At 34.8% G+C, this 15,993-nt stretch overlaps 3 protein-coding genes across 4 annotated transcripts; 1 reads left to right on the top strand and 2 right to left on the bottom strand.

Annotated features, from left to right (window-relative positions):
• Positions 1-1,266: 1,266 nt before the first annotated feature.
• LOC109193820 (chromatin assembly factor 1 subunit FAS2) lies at positions 1,267-4,671 on the bottom strand. Its single transcript, XM_019344645.1, has 11 exons — positions 4,392-4,671; positions 4,007-4,118; positions 3,855-3,881; positions 3,580-3,652; positions 2,966-3,069; positions 2,665-2,876; positions 2,480-2,576; positions 2,329-2,401; positions 2,099-2,187; positions 1,860-1,998; positions 1,267-1,758 (listed from the first exon to the last, which is right to left on the bottom strand). Exons 1-11 carry the CDS (start codon positions 4,503-4,505, stop codon positions 1,416-1,418), a joined length of 1,383 nt encoding a protein of 460 aa, XP_019200190.1. The 5' UTR covers positions 4,506-4,671; the 3' UTR covers positions 1,267-1,415.
• A 648-nt stretch (positions 4,672-5,319) lies between these two features.
• Positions 5,320-7,828, bottom strand: LOC109193798. Of its 2 annotated transcripts, XM_019344613.1 has the most exons (4): positions 7,722-7,828; positions 7,041-7,277; positions 6,858-6,962; positions 5,320-6,215 (listed from the first exon to the last, which is right to left on the bottom strand). In XM_019344613.1, exons 2-4 carry the CDS (start codon positions 7,222-7,224, stop codon positions 5,494-5,496), a joined length of 1,011 nt encoding a protein of 336 aa, XP_019200158.1. In that variant the 5' UTR covers positions 7,225-7,277; positions 7,722-7,828; the 3' UTR covers positions 5,320-5,493. The 2 variants fall into 2 exon arrangements, with proteins under 2 accessions (XP_019200158.1, XP_019200159.1); XM_019344614.1 differs by lacking the exon at positions 7,722-7,828 and having other exon boundaries at positions 6,858-6,967.
• A 3,403-nt stretch (positions 7,829-11,231) lies between these two features.
• LOC109193952 (cell wall / vacuolar inhibitor of fructosidase 2) lies at positions 11,232-12,060 on the top strand. The gene has a single exon (XM_019344783.1). The coding sequence runs from the start codon at positions 11,422-11,424 to the stop codon at positions 12,013-12,015; it is 594 nt and encodes a 197-aa protein (XP_019200328.1). The 5' UTR covers positions 11,232-11,421; the 3' UTR covers positions 12,016-12,060.
• The last annotated feature ends 3,933 nt before the right edge of the window (positions 12,061-15,993 follow it).

The raw sequence follows: 15,993 nt of genomic DNA on the forward strand, positions 1-15,993 counted from the left end.
GTACTAAGAAGTATATGTCCTCAAAGCAAAGCAAAGCTAGCTTTTGCATCAGTCTTGTGTTTGGTCTGGAGTTTGGACCACTTCACTGCTCTTGTACTGCATTGGATTGAGAGATATAGGCAAATAGATGGTGTACCGAGTACGTACATGGAGACAGAAGGGTTGATAACGCAGATCGAAGAGAGATTGCTCTGCTCGTATATATGCTGCATGCATTAAATATCACAACCAGACCACTGCATTAATTCACACGTACATCCAACGTCGTACTCACTCTGTCCCTTAACCTTTGAACCATAATTGAATTGGGCCTAACATTGCCCCAATCAACTTTTAAGGTCCAAATTCCGCCCAATCCAATGTGGGACGCAAATTATGCTGTGCAACCGTGTGCAACATGCATTGCAAAACGACACCGTTTTACTATGATGGAGAAACGGTGCCAATAGTGGCACCGTTTAACTCCACCAATCAAATAATTTTATTTATTTATTTATTTTTACAAAAACTCCAATCGACGTGTACTTATAATTTATAAATATATAGTTTATGCAAGTCTGAATATATAGTTATAAAGTTATGGATATATAGTTTTGAAATTATGGATGTGTAGTTATGCAATTATGGATACATTTCTCTGTGAACAAGCACTTTAAGAATTCTGAATATGGACTTATGTAATTATGAATGTCTAGTTTTGAAATTATGAATATATAGATATGAAATTATGAATGTGTACTTATTATTTCTGAATATACTGTTGTCAAATTATGAATATATAGTTATGTACGTAATTCTGGATATATAGTTATGTAATTCTGGATATATTTGTTATCAAATTATGGATATATCCTACAGTTTGAATACGAAAGGAAACCGCCTAACGCCATTAACAACAGTCCGAACGAGATTTTTTTTTTTTTTAAATGAATCGGCGTCGTTTTGCAATCGTGTGCACCACGGTTGCATAGCATAACGATTGAATGTGGGATGTGTATCATAACTTTCCAATCATTATTGTGTGGACCATAGTCCACACAAATTGTATGGACGATATTTGTATACTATAAAATAATGTGCATTCAATACAAAGATAATGTACATCATATTCAGGGGATGTACATTATTCGTGTACTGAGTATACATTATATTATATAATGTATATTCAGTACAAAAATAATATACATTTAGTATATTAAAAATATACTTTTTATTATGATCCACACAACACTATGTGGACCATGGTCCACACAATAATTTGCCATAACTTTCAAGTATATATTTATACCCATTCATTACTGAAATATAGATGTAACATAGTCTGCAAGTCATACAAAAATGCCAAAAACTACTAGTAATAGTTAAAAGAGGAAGAAGGGAAACATGTATTACTACACAGATACAGATTGTCTTCATTAATCAATGGCCATGGGAGTGATACGCTTTTTTGTGACCTTGGCGGGAATTTGAGCGGGTTTGGTAGCTGTAGAAGATGGCTTCCCATCGTTTGCCTGTTCCTCCATTTTTCTAACATCTGCATCTGCAATTCTACCACAATGACTCGGACTACGACTAGGAGTAGGAGTAGATTCCACTGTTTTTTCAGTCCTTTTCTGAAACTCATCTCTGTTTTCTAGACCAACGGCATTCTTCCCTTCTGATACTGCGAAAGGAGTTCCCAGTTCTTCATTTTCAAACTCTAGGAGAGTGCAATAACCATCTTGAGAAGACAACGCTAGAAATTTCCCGTCAGGAGACCTTAACCAAAGAGTAAAAACAATAGTAATAATACTAATCATTAGATGCAAGTGAAATGAAACAAAAGAAGCATACACCAAAACTAATTTGGTTTACAGTACCATGCAATGTCAGTTACTGCTGCATAGTGAAGACCAGCTATGACTGCTATTGGTTCAACGCCCTCTGTGTCATATATGTATACGGAATTCAAAGTGGCCACAGCAAAAATAAGGCGGTATGGAAGCTTGAAGAATGTAGCTGCAGAAGTCATAGAAGACAGACACTCTGGCATTAACAAACAGAATACCAATCATATAAAAGCACAAAAAGAGACTGGGAAGTTGAATTTAACAACTACATGAGTTTGAACCCCGCAATTTGAAAGACACAGGACAGAAACGTGTTGCAACAACAGGTTTGCTGGCACCAGGAAGAATCAAAGCAGGCCTGTAAAATGAAGAGTAAGTGAACATGAAGCTAAAACGAATATGATCAAACCCATAGTATATATTTAACACACACACACACACACACACACACACACACACACACAAAGAAAGTAATCTGGCAACAAAGAAATTGTCTTGCCTTGATAGATCTTTTCTAGAAAATACAAAAGCAGTATTTGTTGGTGCAGAAGTAGGGGAATATTTGTAAGAACCTGTAAAGGGAAAAGTACTTTTCATTCTTCCCAAATTAAAATTATATTTTCATGATTAGGGAAATTTTAAAAATATACCTGCAGGTACAAGTAGAAATGATCCATCCGGTGACCATGCTAATCTTCGGAAGAAAGATGGCAGTGTCTCATCAAGAAAAAGATGGCTTTTCGCAGACTGCTCTCCATGCCATACAAAAGCTCATTACTTATAGAGCATCTATTTATAGCACAGATCCCAAAGATGGAACAAATTGAAACCTTACCTTAGACTCATCTGCTGTTTGTGATTCTATTTTGGCAATAACATGCTGACAAACAAAATTCATCTTCTCAATTCCTTTCATTTTGGATGGTTTGTTTACGTAAATACGGCATGATCTATCTGAGCTGAGTGATGCAGCATACTTAGACAATGGATCCCATGTAACACCTTGGACATAGTGGAAATGGCCATCCAAAATCTGATGAACAGAACCTGGAAAAGACATACTGAACATCAGGTTAAAACTCAACATTCTTTTCAGAACCCCATTGAACAAAGTAAGAGTCATGTTGCTAACTCACCTTTGTTCGCATCCCATATGATACATGAATTATCAACAGATCCAGAAATTAGATATGCACCATCATTAGACCACTCCAAGTCTAATATATCCTTGCGGTGAAACCTATAAGTTAGCAAATTCACAAGAATCAGATAATAAGAAAACCATAGGTGTAGTTATTAAAGCGAGAGCTTTTGACATCTATATTTAATGGATTCCATTCCGCGATGAAATCAAAATTTCATGTGTTATACTATGGTCTCTGCAACACCAAACACTTGAAGAAAAAATCAACCGGCAATTGATGAACACTCTCAAAGTGAGAGCAATACAGCATATGAGCATTTAAGCTTCATGTGTTCAGTAGTCATGGAAAAAATGTCTGATCCCGATTTAGAGATCCTTGATCAGACAAATTTAAAATTAGAAGCAAGTGCTGCTATTGAATTTTTAAGTCCCTGGTCTTGAGATTAAATCATTTTCAGTTTCATCCAAATAGGTGCGTAGTCAAATTAACCTTGATCATCACACTGAGCCCATTAACTTTGTAAAATTGGCGGCATAAACTAAAACAATCACTAATTTTACTTGAGTCTTGATGGAAAAGGAGGTCACTCTAAATGCAAGTCTTACGATAATGTCTTCAGGACTTTCCATACTTCACCGCCATCTGTTGAATGTAACTTCCATAATATCAGCTCACCCCCTATATAAGGAGCAATTCAATTTGAGAATACAATGTCAAATAATTTTTTTTTTAAAAAAAAAACAAAACAAAACAAAAACAAAAACAAAAAACAAAACAAAAGGTTTTTATTTTTGAAAATAAAACAAAAGGTATTTAGGATAAATGAAATGTCAATTCTCTTCTTCAACAAAATTGGTGATTAAGTTTATCTAATTCATACCATCTGCACCAGAAGCCAAATGTTCACCTGCACATTTTGGAGGAAAATGTATATATTAAACAAAAAATGGCAAAAATTAACATAGGCGGCGCCATATTCTAATCTAACTGTGTTAGATTTCTGAATGAAGCACAATATATAATATATCTTACCTGAAGGAGAGAAGCGGAGCACATTTACTGCTGAGCTGTGGTAAGAAAGACTAGTCTTATAAGTAACTTCCGGAGCTTTTTTTTTATCTTCAGTCGGATTGATCACCCATAGCTGAAATGTTCAGTTCATTTCCTAAAATATGAATACTCACCAAAATTCTTCTTTTAAAAACACATTTTTCATCTACAATCACCACTAGCATCTAAACTACTAATACTAGGAACGTTATTTATCAACTTAAGCGGATGTAAAACTAATTTAAAGAAAAATCAAGTACATGTGCTAATTTACTGCAAATTTTAGTTTGAGCATAATAAGTTAAAATAAGTATTAATACGCAAAAAATTAAGTGTAACCGACGAAATTGAGAGAAGGAGATGGAACCTTGATGTCGAAATCGGCACCGCCGGTGGCTAGGGTTCCGGTGAGATGGTGGAAATCGAGCGTCAAAACAGGCTTAGTATCGTGCCAATTAATCTGAAGTGTACCGCCTTTCATTTTTTAGCAAAGAAATTCCCTTTCCCTTGTCGAATTCAATTCTGCTACAAGTTTTAGGTGACTAGGACGGACGAGATCACAGTGATAGTAAGGTTTTAGGGCTCTCTTTATGAGCACAGCGAGAAATGCGAGGGAAAATGGGAAAGGTAGGGGGAATTCTGGCGGGAAATACTCAAATACTCTCTCCCGACTCCCGTGAGCCCAGAGATTAAAGTCACAATTACATGAAAAGAGGCCCAATAAACCACACTCATTTAAATACAAGAAAAAAAAAAAAAAAAAAAAAAACAACAACAAAATTACATAAAACCATATATGATTTCTATTTACATTTCCTCCCCACATCTTTTTTAACATTTCTCCACTCCACATATTCAAACATCGACAGCAGCAGTGTGAGAATTATGTTCTACCGGCATTTGACTCTAATTAGGGCATTTGACTCTGTTTACTGAGTCACCGTGATTTACATCCTCCCAAATGCTCTGTCAGAATAAGGGATGGGGTCTTCCGGGTTGGGGATTCAACATTTTAGGAGAAGCTAAAAAGAGACAAAACTCCATTCTGGACAATTCACTCTGCATATTAATAGCCAAAAGAGAGACACAATCCCATTTTGAGAGACAGTCCCAACTTGCGTGTTTATTTGCTTTATTGTAAATGTGTTTAATGAAAAAAAAAAAAAAAAAAAAAAAAAAAAAAACTCAATGCATGAGCTCCTCTTGTGGCTTCACAAGGCAGATTTAAGATTTTTACCAATTCATTATTTTTTTTAACCATTGGCCCTTATATTTAGTCCCTCAATAGGTCACAATGCAAAAGAGAATTTCCATTATATTTCATGTATCACTTTTATTCATTTCTTTCCAAACTAATTCATTCTACCGTGTACAGAAGACAATCAAGCTTTTACACATTGTGGGAATTGAAAGTAAACTAGGAAAAAAGAGGAATAGAAAGATGAGAGTCGAACAAGAATACACACGGTCTATGCCTGCAAAATATATGGGAGCTGAGAATCCAACCTACGCTGCATCTCCTTGATCTTTGTTGAGAGCTCGACCTTTTGCTCCTTGCAGCTCTGGAGAAGGTACTCTTTCCCTTCAATTATTTCCTTCAGTTCATCCACTTCGCGCTTCAGAACTTCTATCCTTTCCCAATTGCCTCTCCCCTTTTCTGAAGATACCGGATGACTCTCAACTTCAAAATGGACATTTCCATAGCCTGCCCAAGAAGGTGCTGTTGGGGCATTTTCACAAGAATCCAGTTGTCCAATACAGCAATCTGTAATTACTTTTCTCAGCTGCTGTATTTCTCTCTCTGAATCCAAAAGATCCCTGTTTGCAGCATCTACCAAAGACTGTAGATGAGTGGAATGTGAGAGCTGAAAATTCAAAGAACTTTTCATTTCTACAATCTGTTCGTGCATCTCAAGTATCGTGTCATCCCTTCTCTTTAGCTGTTGTCTCAGTTTCTGTATCACTTCCCGCTTGCTGAAAATGTCAGAACTGGAATCTGAGACACGTGGTGACTCAGAGCTGTTTGAGTAATGGAATGGCTTCTGTAGTGGTTCAAGATGATAGTGAGAACAGGACCCATTCTCTTTACTGAATTCAAGAGCAGGAACTGATATCCGAGGAAGTCTCATTTCAGGTTCTGTCAACACTTGACCATTGCCTTGCTGTTTTCTTTCCACCACACCTCCAGTTCCTGTTTCATTAAAGGTTAAAAGAATAGAAATGAATGTTCACAAGACTGCAACATACAAGAGAAACAAAACCTTCTCCATTCAATTGTCAAAATGCACTCAAGGAGGAGAATGATAGAGTAAACTCTCCCCTTGTAGACAGGAAGGGGAAGCAGAAGAAACACACCTCCCCTTCTCTCTAGTTTCCCGACATGATAAACACCTAACATTTTATGCTTTAGGGCCTAAAGCATGCACCTCCGGGAAGGTGCTGTTTTGCTTCATTCCAGTAAGCATTTGGCAGGAGTGGATTTGTGCCACATTTTTATCTGTGTGATAACTATGTTATATATTTTCCTTCCATTTGAAAGAGGGGATGTAGATTAAATCATGCTTTACAGTTTACAATCTAGCAGAAAGCAGCTTCCAAAGTAATGAATAAGCAATCTGGCCAGCACTTTGTCCCTTAATTGGGCCAGCCCGGTGCGAACAGGGATTAGTCTGAGTATGGTACAGGCTTAAAGGTGCCTAGTTAGGGCCTGCTTAGGACACCTCGTGGTCTGACCAAAAAAAGTAATGAATAAGCAAGCAGGGAAAAATAAATAAAAACTAACAATCTATGCAACCAACTGAAGGTTCAATTAGATGACTAAGCATTTCTTGACCTGAAGGGAAGGTGTAACAGTTTTCATCATCTTTGGCAAAGGAATACGAGCTCGACTGCATATCTAAATTCCTAGACTTCTTCCCCTCTTCGCGGCTTTCATTTCCTGCACTAAAGTGCAATACAAATTAAGACTGCGACTTAATTTTTTAGGGCAGCACCTAATCCATGAAGTACAAAAGACCTTTAAAAGCATTGTCACGAGTATTCTGTTGTTTTGCATTGAGCACCTGCTTGAGCTTGTAGCCCAAGAACACTGAAAATGTACTTAGTAAAGTGCCCCCTGCAATTAGGATCCAATTTGACCCCTCGCCATGATTTACTTTCGACCTCTGGGCTCTAGATATCCCATTGGTCCTCGGTTTCATTTTGCGCACTGCCAAACTAATGGATGAAAAGGTTGCATCTCACCAACACAAACCTACATGAAAAAAACAGCATTCTAAGTCAAACTGTTCCATGACTCTAAACCTACTGAAAATCAGGGACCTTTTGCAAAATTGAGATTCCAGAATATGGTGAATGAAACATTCAATTCACTGGATAGAGACCACTGCAGCTCTGCTACTCAAATTTCATTCCAACTATGTACACGAAACAGCATGAAATTAATGAAAAGCCAGTCGCCGAACAGACATTTATAGCGCAGAAATAGATAGCAGATACAAGGAAATACAGAAACGGCGGCAGATAATGAAATTCTCCGATGAGTCAACTTCAATAATTAATGTCTCCGAGAGGACAATAAATTAAGAATAGCGGACATTCATCCACATGACGCACACAGTACACCGTGTAATGCACACATTCATAGCATCAAATCACTAAACAAGTAATGGTATTTCGAGAAGAACAAAAAGAGTACCTCGTCGTTATGGATCAGATGAGAGCGGAAAATCTGGTAATCCCGGTTGGTTTTAGCTTCTACTGAGGAGGATCAGGGTTTTACAGATTGACGAAAATAGAAACAAAACGGAGAAAACAGCACTTAACCCCCTCAACTTATTTTTCTTTCATTTAACTACCCCCAACTTGTTTTTCTTTCATTTAACCACCTCAACTTACTTTTCTTTTGCTCAACCCCCTTACTTCTCCCTATCTCCGTGGAGTTCCCAAATTGCCCTCAGTTTCTTCTCCTCCCATCTTCTCCCCAAAATGAGAGGGTGAGTGGATGCATGATAACTCTCGGGAAAAACATTCAAATTGATCATCGAATTAAATACAAAAATGTAATTAAGTCATTAGACTTATAAAATATGTAATTAAATCGCTCAATCAAATAACTAAATTTGTTCATTTATACCAAATAGCAGTTTAATCTCTTCCTCTCACTATGTTACCATGTCATGTGGTGTCTTAGTGTCTATGTAGATATTAAATTAAACATATTTTTAATTATATTTTAAAATTAAACATTATTACTTTTATTATTAGTCTCTCCAAATTCCGGATTAAAACATGCTTCCCCCTAAATTTTCAATCTCCGAAATCCCGTAGTCGCTTATCGGGTGACGTAGAGATTCAAACCCATGATCTTTGGTCGAGCTCTGATACCAAATTGAAGCATGTGTTTCATCTCAACTAAAAAGCTAAGCTGATAGTTACATGCTCAACAGCAAGTTTGTTGCCTAATATCAATTATACAAATTAAAGTCAAACAACACTAGCAAGATGCATCAGCAATAACAACTTGGTAAGATGAATTAGCTCTATATATCAAGTTAAAAAAAAATAAAAAATTATGTGTACTATTATCATTTTTTACTCTCAAATTTTACTCAATTATACTTTCAAATTCTTAATGTAATCATTTTTTGAGGACTCAAGTGCTCAAAATAGTATATTATTGTTTTTCACATCAGATAATAAAAATGATGGCATATAATATGGGGATAATATACATAGTAAAAGAGTGTAAAATTCTGCCCAAAATGAAGTAATTAAGCCCCATCATTCAAGTCAAATTTTTTCTTTAATTCCTACAAAAGACAGGAGACTAGTCATTCAAAGAGAAATCGATAGTCATTTTCATTACCATCAAAACTAATCAATGAATATCTTACGAGATTGATATAAGTGTTTGTCAATTGAGTCATGATATGATTGTTATTCAATTTTGATAAGAGACATATGATAATTCATGCAAAGAGTGGTTAATCGTCATTTTCAATACCACAAAAACTGATCAATGAAAGTCATATATATACACATGCAAGAAATAATGGGAGTGGCTATCAAACACTTTGGTCAGTAATCACATCCCTATCAATCTTCCTCTAATATATATAAATAACCTTAACCATTTACAATCAAAACACATCCTTCTCCAAAATATTAAATGTTACTCCCTCAGTCAAATTTTACCTGTCTTATTTTCCTTTTTAATTTGTCACAAAATATTATCATCTTTTCAAAATTGAATATAACTATCACTCTACATTTCCCAATTTATCATTTTGACTTTTCAAATTTCTAGAGGTAAATAAAATTGTACTTTATACAAATAACACATACTTTTGAGGGGCAAAATTGAAAAGTTAGTAACATTTATTATGTTATATTAAAAATCGTGCAAAAAGCAAATGAGACAATCAATTAGAGACGGAGGGAGTATCATTTATACTATACTACTTGCATGTTTCTCCCAAAAGGTTGAATCATCAACCTCAATGACCCTCCACACCCCGCCCAACGGATTCAATGGCTCAGCAGACAGAACCGCGCACACAAGGATCTGCCCACTTTAAGCATAATCATCACACTGTTACTGTCAATGTTCGAACATTGGTCTCTTCTCCCAAGTACTACTTGCATGCATGCTATGTAGTTAGGGTGGTTAGCAAATTAAAGTAGGACGAAAATATGTTTGATGATGTTACATTATATTGAAATTTCAATACTACTCAAAACAAAATATTGAAATTTCAAAATCTCAGCAGTACAATATCACGTTACATGCATTGAGGGATGTCAACAAAAACTATGTAAGGAAGTAAAAAAAGAAAAAAAAAAAAAAAAACCAATAATTGAGAGGGGGAAATAAAGAAATGTAAATGCACTTGGAAGTTGGAAGATATGAAAAGAAACCGTGGCATGTAGTCTGAAAACCAATATTCTATGCGACATGATGGACCGACAAATATATGGATAGATGGAGCATGGTGGCTAGCTAAGGTTCCATTGAAATGATACACTATAGCAGTAGTGAACCCCCGTGACTTCATTTTGGCACCTGCCCAAACTCCAAAAAGTTCCCAATAAATGATACTGTTCCTTCCAAACAGGTCCTAACAAATAACACTATACTAGCTACCAATATTGACATATTGTATTACTAATAACCCAAATAACAGTTAAAAAAAAAAAAAAAAAAAAAAAAAAAAAAAAAAAAAAAAAACCCAAATAAGAGTGTATTGAGTTCACTCTCTTAGGTGACAAAGTTCTTGATTTCCTCCGTATAACATGGTGGATTCGAGAACTTCAATTAATTTGTACATGTTTGTGTAAGAGTGAAGCTATCTCTCCTTCTTTCAAATATTTGGAGCTATTCTTGTGGTAGAAAAATGGAGCCCCCTTGCGTGAAGATGAACAAGATGGATCCCACCTCCTCAACGTGACCCCCTCTTTTTATAGTCCAAGATAGAGCTATGTTTAATGGGAAATAATGTCCTCTCTCCTGGAGGTTATGGAATTTAGAAATAACTAGGGTGATTAATGGGCAGTTTAATAGGCAATTACTTAGGATTTAATGGGTGTTTAGTGGGTTATAAAAGATGAGTGGTAATGGGAAAATAATGGCCGGTTAGTGGGTAATTTAAGAGAATTTGAGTAATTTAATAGGGTATTTATTTTGGGGTTATAGAGGGGTTTAGATGGTCCGACCGGGTTTAGGTGGCAAATTATACTGTGAGCACGTGCTCACATTCCATATCCATAATTTCTATACTGTAGATTCATAAAATTTATACTTTAGATTTCAATTGTTAAACTCTGTTTTCACAAATCAGAGAATTATATGTTCATAATTTGATAACTATACGGTTTAGAAATTATGAATTTACAGTACAGAAATTATGAATTTACTGTACAGATATTATGAATCTGTAGTATAGAAATTATGAATCTACTATATAGAAATTATGAATCTACTGTATTTTTTAAATTATGAATCTATGATTTAAAAATTATTAATAAAGTATAAATTTTATAAATCTACGGTATAGAAATTATGAATATGAAACCGTGCCCACCTTGCGAGGTAAGCACGTGCTTACAGCATAACGTTTCGGTTTAGGTGGTCATGAATGAACCATATTTAATTTTTTTTATATATAATATAATATGTTGGCAGCTGTAAGAAAACACATTTCCATGATCAATCTGTGGACTATTATTTTGTGTCTCGGTCCCATTCCCATAGCAATAAAGCTAATTTGCACATCTCTATAAATTCCATCATCACCTTGCTTTTCTTTACCCAGTTTGCTAGCTTTGCTTCAGATCGAGTTCACATCAATCCTTCCCCAAAAACTCTCTTTTTCCTCCTCCCAAAGTATTCAATTCCCATGGGATCTGATTATTATCACCATTATTGCCGCTGTTTCTTGGCGATTATTATTGTTGTTGTGTTGTTGTTGAATCCAGTGCATGGAGATTCCTCGGACGATCTGATACAAAAGACTTGCAAGAACACAAAGTACTATGATCTGTGTGTTTCCTCTCTCAAATCCGACTCCACCAGCTCAAAGGCATCGGACACCAAAGACTTGGCCCAAATCATGGTTAGGGTTGGAGTAGCCAACGCCACCGCCACCAAATCTTACCTCTCGTCCCTCATCGGCGGCGGCGGCGGCGGCGGTGGCTCCTCCGCGAACGACACCAGTGCTACGATGAAGAAGCTGCTGAGGGATTGTGCAGACAAGTATTCGTACGCCGGCGACGCTCTCCTGGCGTCGATTCAGGACTTGGACGCTGAGATGTATGACTACGCGTACATGCACGTCATGGCCGCCGCGGATTATCCCAACGTTTGTCACAATGGGTTTAGGAGATATCCGGGATTGGCTTATCCGCGTCAGCTGGCGATTAGAGAGCAGGGTTTTAAGCGTATTTGTGATGTGGTTATGGAGATGCTTGATTCTCTTGCTGCTTTGTCTTAAATCTTCATCTTAACTTCAATTATCATCATATCCTCTTATACATTATAATATGAGTTGTACGAATCTCAAAATTCTATTCCCTCATTTATATTCTCTGAGGTGACATAATTGGTTATTTTTATCATAGGTCCATAAAAAAATGTCTACATTAAAAACATGTGAAAGAAAGTATAAATTGACAGTTTAAAATGAAAGTACACCCAAGTACTTTCCTTGTAATATTATATTATTATGCAACTTTCATTTCATTTCTCTCTCGTTTACACTTTCACTGCTAGCTAGCTGGTTTCATTTTAACACTGTTGTAACCTACGCAGTTCAACTAAATTCTTATGGGCCTCAGTGGTAAATAAAGCCCAATACTTCAGCTGGCATGTAGGAGTGCAATAGTTATGATGTGCAACCCTATGGTGCACACGGTAACAAAATGACGTCATTTTGACTAAAAATGCATATCTCATTTAAAAATATTCAGTTTCGATTCCCGTCAATAACATTATTGTGGATATATAGTTATGAATTTGTGGATATATAGTTATGAATTTATAAATATTTAGTTCATTCATTGTGGATATTTAGTTCATTCATTGTAGATATTTAATTCATTAATTTTGGATTTTGTATTATTCATATAGTTATGAATTTGTGGATATATAGTTATGAATTTGTGGATATATAATTCAAATTATGCACACACAAAAATGCTATTACCGGAAATTAAACCTATTTTTTTTAAAGTAAGACGCACGTTTTTAATCAAAATGACGTCGTTTTTGCAACCGTATACACCATGTAGACAGCATAATTTGCGGTAGGAGTGTCAACGACTCAACGTGAGCCGAAATCCACGGGCCAATCTCATCGCAAATTATGCTGTGCAACCGAATGCACCTTGCAAGGTGCATACGGTTGCAAAACGGCGCCGTTTTGGTTAAAAAAACGCGCGTCCCACTTAAAGAAGAAATCAGGTTCGATTCCCGACAATAGCATTTTTATATATCCACAATTTCATAACTATATATCCATAATTTCATAACTATATATCCACAGTGAATGAATGAAGTAAAAATCCACAATGAATGAATGAATGAAGTAAAAATCCACAATGAATGAATGAATGAAGTAAAAATCCACAATGAATGAATGAATGAAGTAAAAATCCACAATGAATGAATGAATGAAGTAAAAATCCACAATATATGATTGAACTAAATATCCACAATGAATGAACTAAATATCCACAATTTCATAACTATATATCCATAATTTCATAACTATATATCCACAGTGAATGAATGAAGTAAAAATCCACAATGAATGAATGAATGAAGTAAAAATCCACAATGAATGAATGAATGAAGTAAAAATCCACAATGAATGAACTAAATATCCACAATATATGATTGAACTAAATATCCACAATGAATGAACTAAATATCCATAAATTCATAACTATATAACCACAATTTCATAACTATATATCCAGAATTTCATAACTATATATCCACAATAATGCTATTGCTGAGAGTCGAACCTGATTTTTTTTTTTTAAGTGGGACACGCGTTTTTAATCAAAACGACGTCGTTTTGAACTGTATGCACCATGCGCATGGTACATTCGGTTGCACAGCATAACTATTGCCAATCTCATGGATCATATCACCTATAGTGAGGTGGGTTATGGCCACAAAAAGTATGAACCATACAAAAATGTGGCCTAATGGGCTTGACCCGTGTATGTCGCGTGGCTAAGCCCTTTATAGTAACCAAAATTATACTCGGTATGTTATTAATTTACAATCTTGCGATGTATTTATTGTTATTTTTTTTTTAGAAAAAGAGTCAAATAGGCTCTCGAACTTTAGCTTAAAAGTCAATTAGGTCTTTAAATTTTTTAAATATGTAATTACATCCATCAATAATTCATTTAAGTGCAATGAAGCCCAAAAACAAATTAATGACCTGCTATCACAGGTCATTAGGGTTCAGGCTACCTTCCGGTGAATTTTCTAGCAAAAAAGTGACCAGCAACCGACCAGATAAAAAAAAAAAAAAAAAGTGACCGGCGAAATTTTCGATAAAAAAGTGACCGACGAAATTTTCGATAAAAAAGTGACCGACGAAATTTTCGGCAAATCTGGGTCGGTTGCTGGTCACTTTTTTGCTAGAAAATTCGCCGGAAGGTAGCTTGAACCCTAATGACCTGTGATAGCAGGTCATTAACTTGTTTTTGGCCTTCATTGCACCTAAATGAATTGTTGATAAGTGTAATTACACATTTAAAAAGTTTAGGGGCCTAATTGACTTTTAAGCTAAAGTTCGAGGGCCTATTTGACATTTTTCCTTTTTATTTTTTTTTTTTATCCTTCTTGTTATTTTTAAGGGAAAATGATATTTTTCCCTTGAATTATATGTTTATAACACATTTTCTCCATCAATTATTTATATAAGCATATTAGTTTCTTTAATTATTTTAAAAGTGACGATTTTTTTCCTGATATATTAAATTGACATCTCTATCCATTAAAGTAAACATTTTATATAATTTTTTTTCTCCAATAAATTATTGCTTATATGTAGGAATGACGGTTCGGTTCGAACTGAATCGGACACTATAGCAATCGAATTAAAAGTTTTCGGTTATGATTCATATCCAGAACCCAATATTTGGATTTCAGTTTATTAAAATCATGGATCGAACAAATTGGATCATAAACCGTGAACCGGCGGTTCAAATTAGAACAACTACTAGCATTATTTTAAAATTAAAATTATAATATTTACAAATAGTGTATGTTCTTTTTTACATTTATTATGATTCTCACATATAAGTATATATGACCTCGATTTGGTTTTGATTTTGAACCGCCAGTTAACGGTTTCAGATCCAGTTTGAACTGCTAGTTCAAACTTTATTTTAAAATTTTATTTTTTATTTTAAAAATAATCTAAATTCAACAATAAATGTATTTTTTTTTTTTTAGTTCGGAACATGAACCGGCCGTTCTGGTTCGCGATTTTAATAAACTCTAACTATCGAGTTTCGATTCTAAATTGTAATCAGAATGTTTCAGTTTGGTTGCTATAATGTTTGTTCTGTTTGAACCAAATCGTGGTCATTATTTGTTGGATAAGAAAAATAAATGAAATATTTATTTTAATGGTAAATATGTCCATTTAACATTTTAGGGAAAAAAGTGCCACTTAAATAATTTGAAGGGTAAAGTGTTATAAGTATATAATTCAGGAGAAAATTTGCTATTTTCCTTATTTTTAATATTTATTTATTAATCATGATTTTAATTGGTAATTATACCTTTTTATTTATTTATTTATTTATTATGTTAACCACATTTTCCCACGCAAATTATGCCATGGAATCGTGTTCACCGAGAATGGTGAACACAAGGCAAAACGACGTCGTTTTTAGGCAAAAAAAAAAAAATTTCGCGGATGTGGAGTTAACGGCGCGCGTTTGATCAAATTATGAATTTTCTGTTATGAGATTATGAATTTTATGAAAATTCATAATCTCATAACAGAAAATTCATAATCGCATAACAGAAAATTCATAATCTCACAACTGAAAATTCATAATCTCATAACAGAAAATTCATAATCTTATAACAAAAAATTCATAATCTCATGGTTCCAAAGTGAATGTGTAGGCATGGTTCCAAAGTGAATGTGCAGGCATGGATTCATAATTTATGAATGTCCGTGATTTCGGACGGGAATATGTAGGCATGGTTCCAAAGTGAATGTGCAGGCATGAATTCATAATTTATGAATGTCCGAAATTATGAATGTAATGAAAATTCATAATCTCATAACAGAAAATTCATAATCGCATAACAAAAAATTCATAATCTCATAACTGAAAATTCATAATCTCATAACAGAAAATTCATAATCTCATGGTTCCAAAGTGAATGTGTAGGCATGGTTTCAAAGTGAATGTGCAGGCATGGATTCATA

Source organism: Ipomoea nil, unplaced genomic scaffold (assembly GCF_001879475.1).
Source record: "Ipomoea nil cultivar Tokyo-kokei standard unplaced genomic scaffold, Asagao_1.1 scaffold1932, whole genome shotgun sequence".
Classification (NCBI taxonomy): Eukaryota; Viridiplantae; Streptophyta; class Magnoliopsida; order Solanales; family Convolvulaceae; genus Ipomoea; species Ipomoea nil.

What these genes read in the sequence shown, in the direction of transcription:
- LOC109193820 (XM_019344645.1), bottom strand. Translation starts at nt 4,505, where the DNA reads ATGAAAGGCGGTACACTTCAGATTAATTGGCACGATACTAAGCCTGTT. An exon ending in TTTGGCTTCTGGTGCAGATG is followed by an intron (nt 3,653 to 3,854) that starts GTATGAATTAGA and finishes CTCCTTATATAG; the next exon opens with GGGGTGAGCTGATATTATGG. An exon ending in AAAGTCCTGAAGACATTATC is followed by an intron (nt 3,070 to 3,579) that starts GTAAGACTTGCA and finishes GCTAACTTATAG; the next exon opens with GTTTCACCGCAAGGATATAT.
- LOC109193798 (XM_019344613.1), bottom strand. Translation starts at nt 7,224, where the DNA reads ATGAAACCGAGGACCAATGGGATATCTAGAGCCCAGAGGTCGAAAGTA. An exon ending in TCGTGACAATGCTTTTAAAG is followed by an intron (nt 6,963 to 7,040) that starts GTCTTTTGTACT and finishes ACTTTAGTGCAG; the next exon opens with GAAATGAAAGCCGCGAAGAG. An exon ending in CTGTTACACCTTCCCTTCAG is followed by an intron (nt 6,216 to 6,857) that starts GTCAAGAAATGC and finishes TTAATGAAACAG; the next exon opens with GAACTGGAGGTGTGGTGGAA.
- LOC109193952 (XM_019344783.1), top strand. Translation starts at nt 11,422, where the DNA reads ATGGGATCTGATTATTATCACCATTATTGCCGCTGTTTCTTGGCGATT.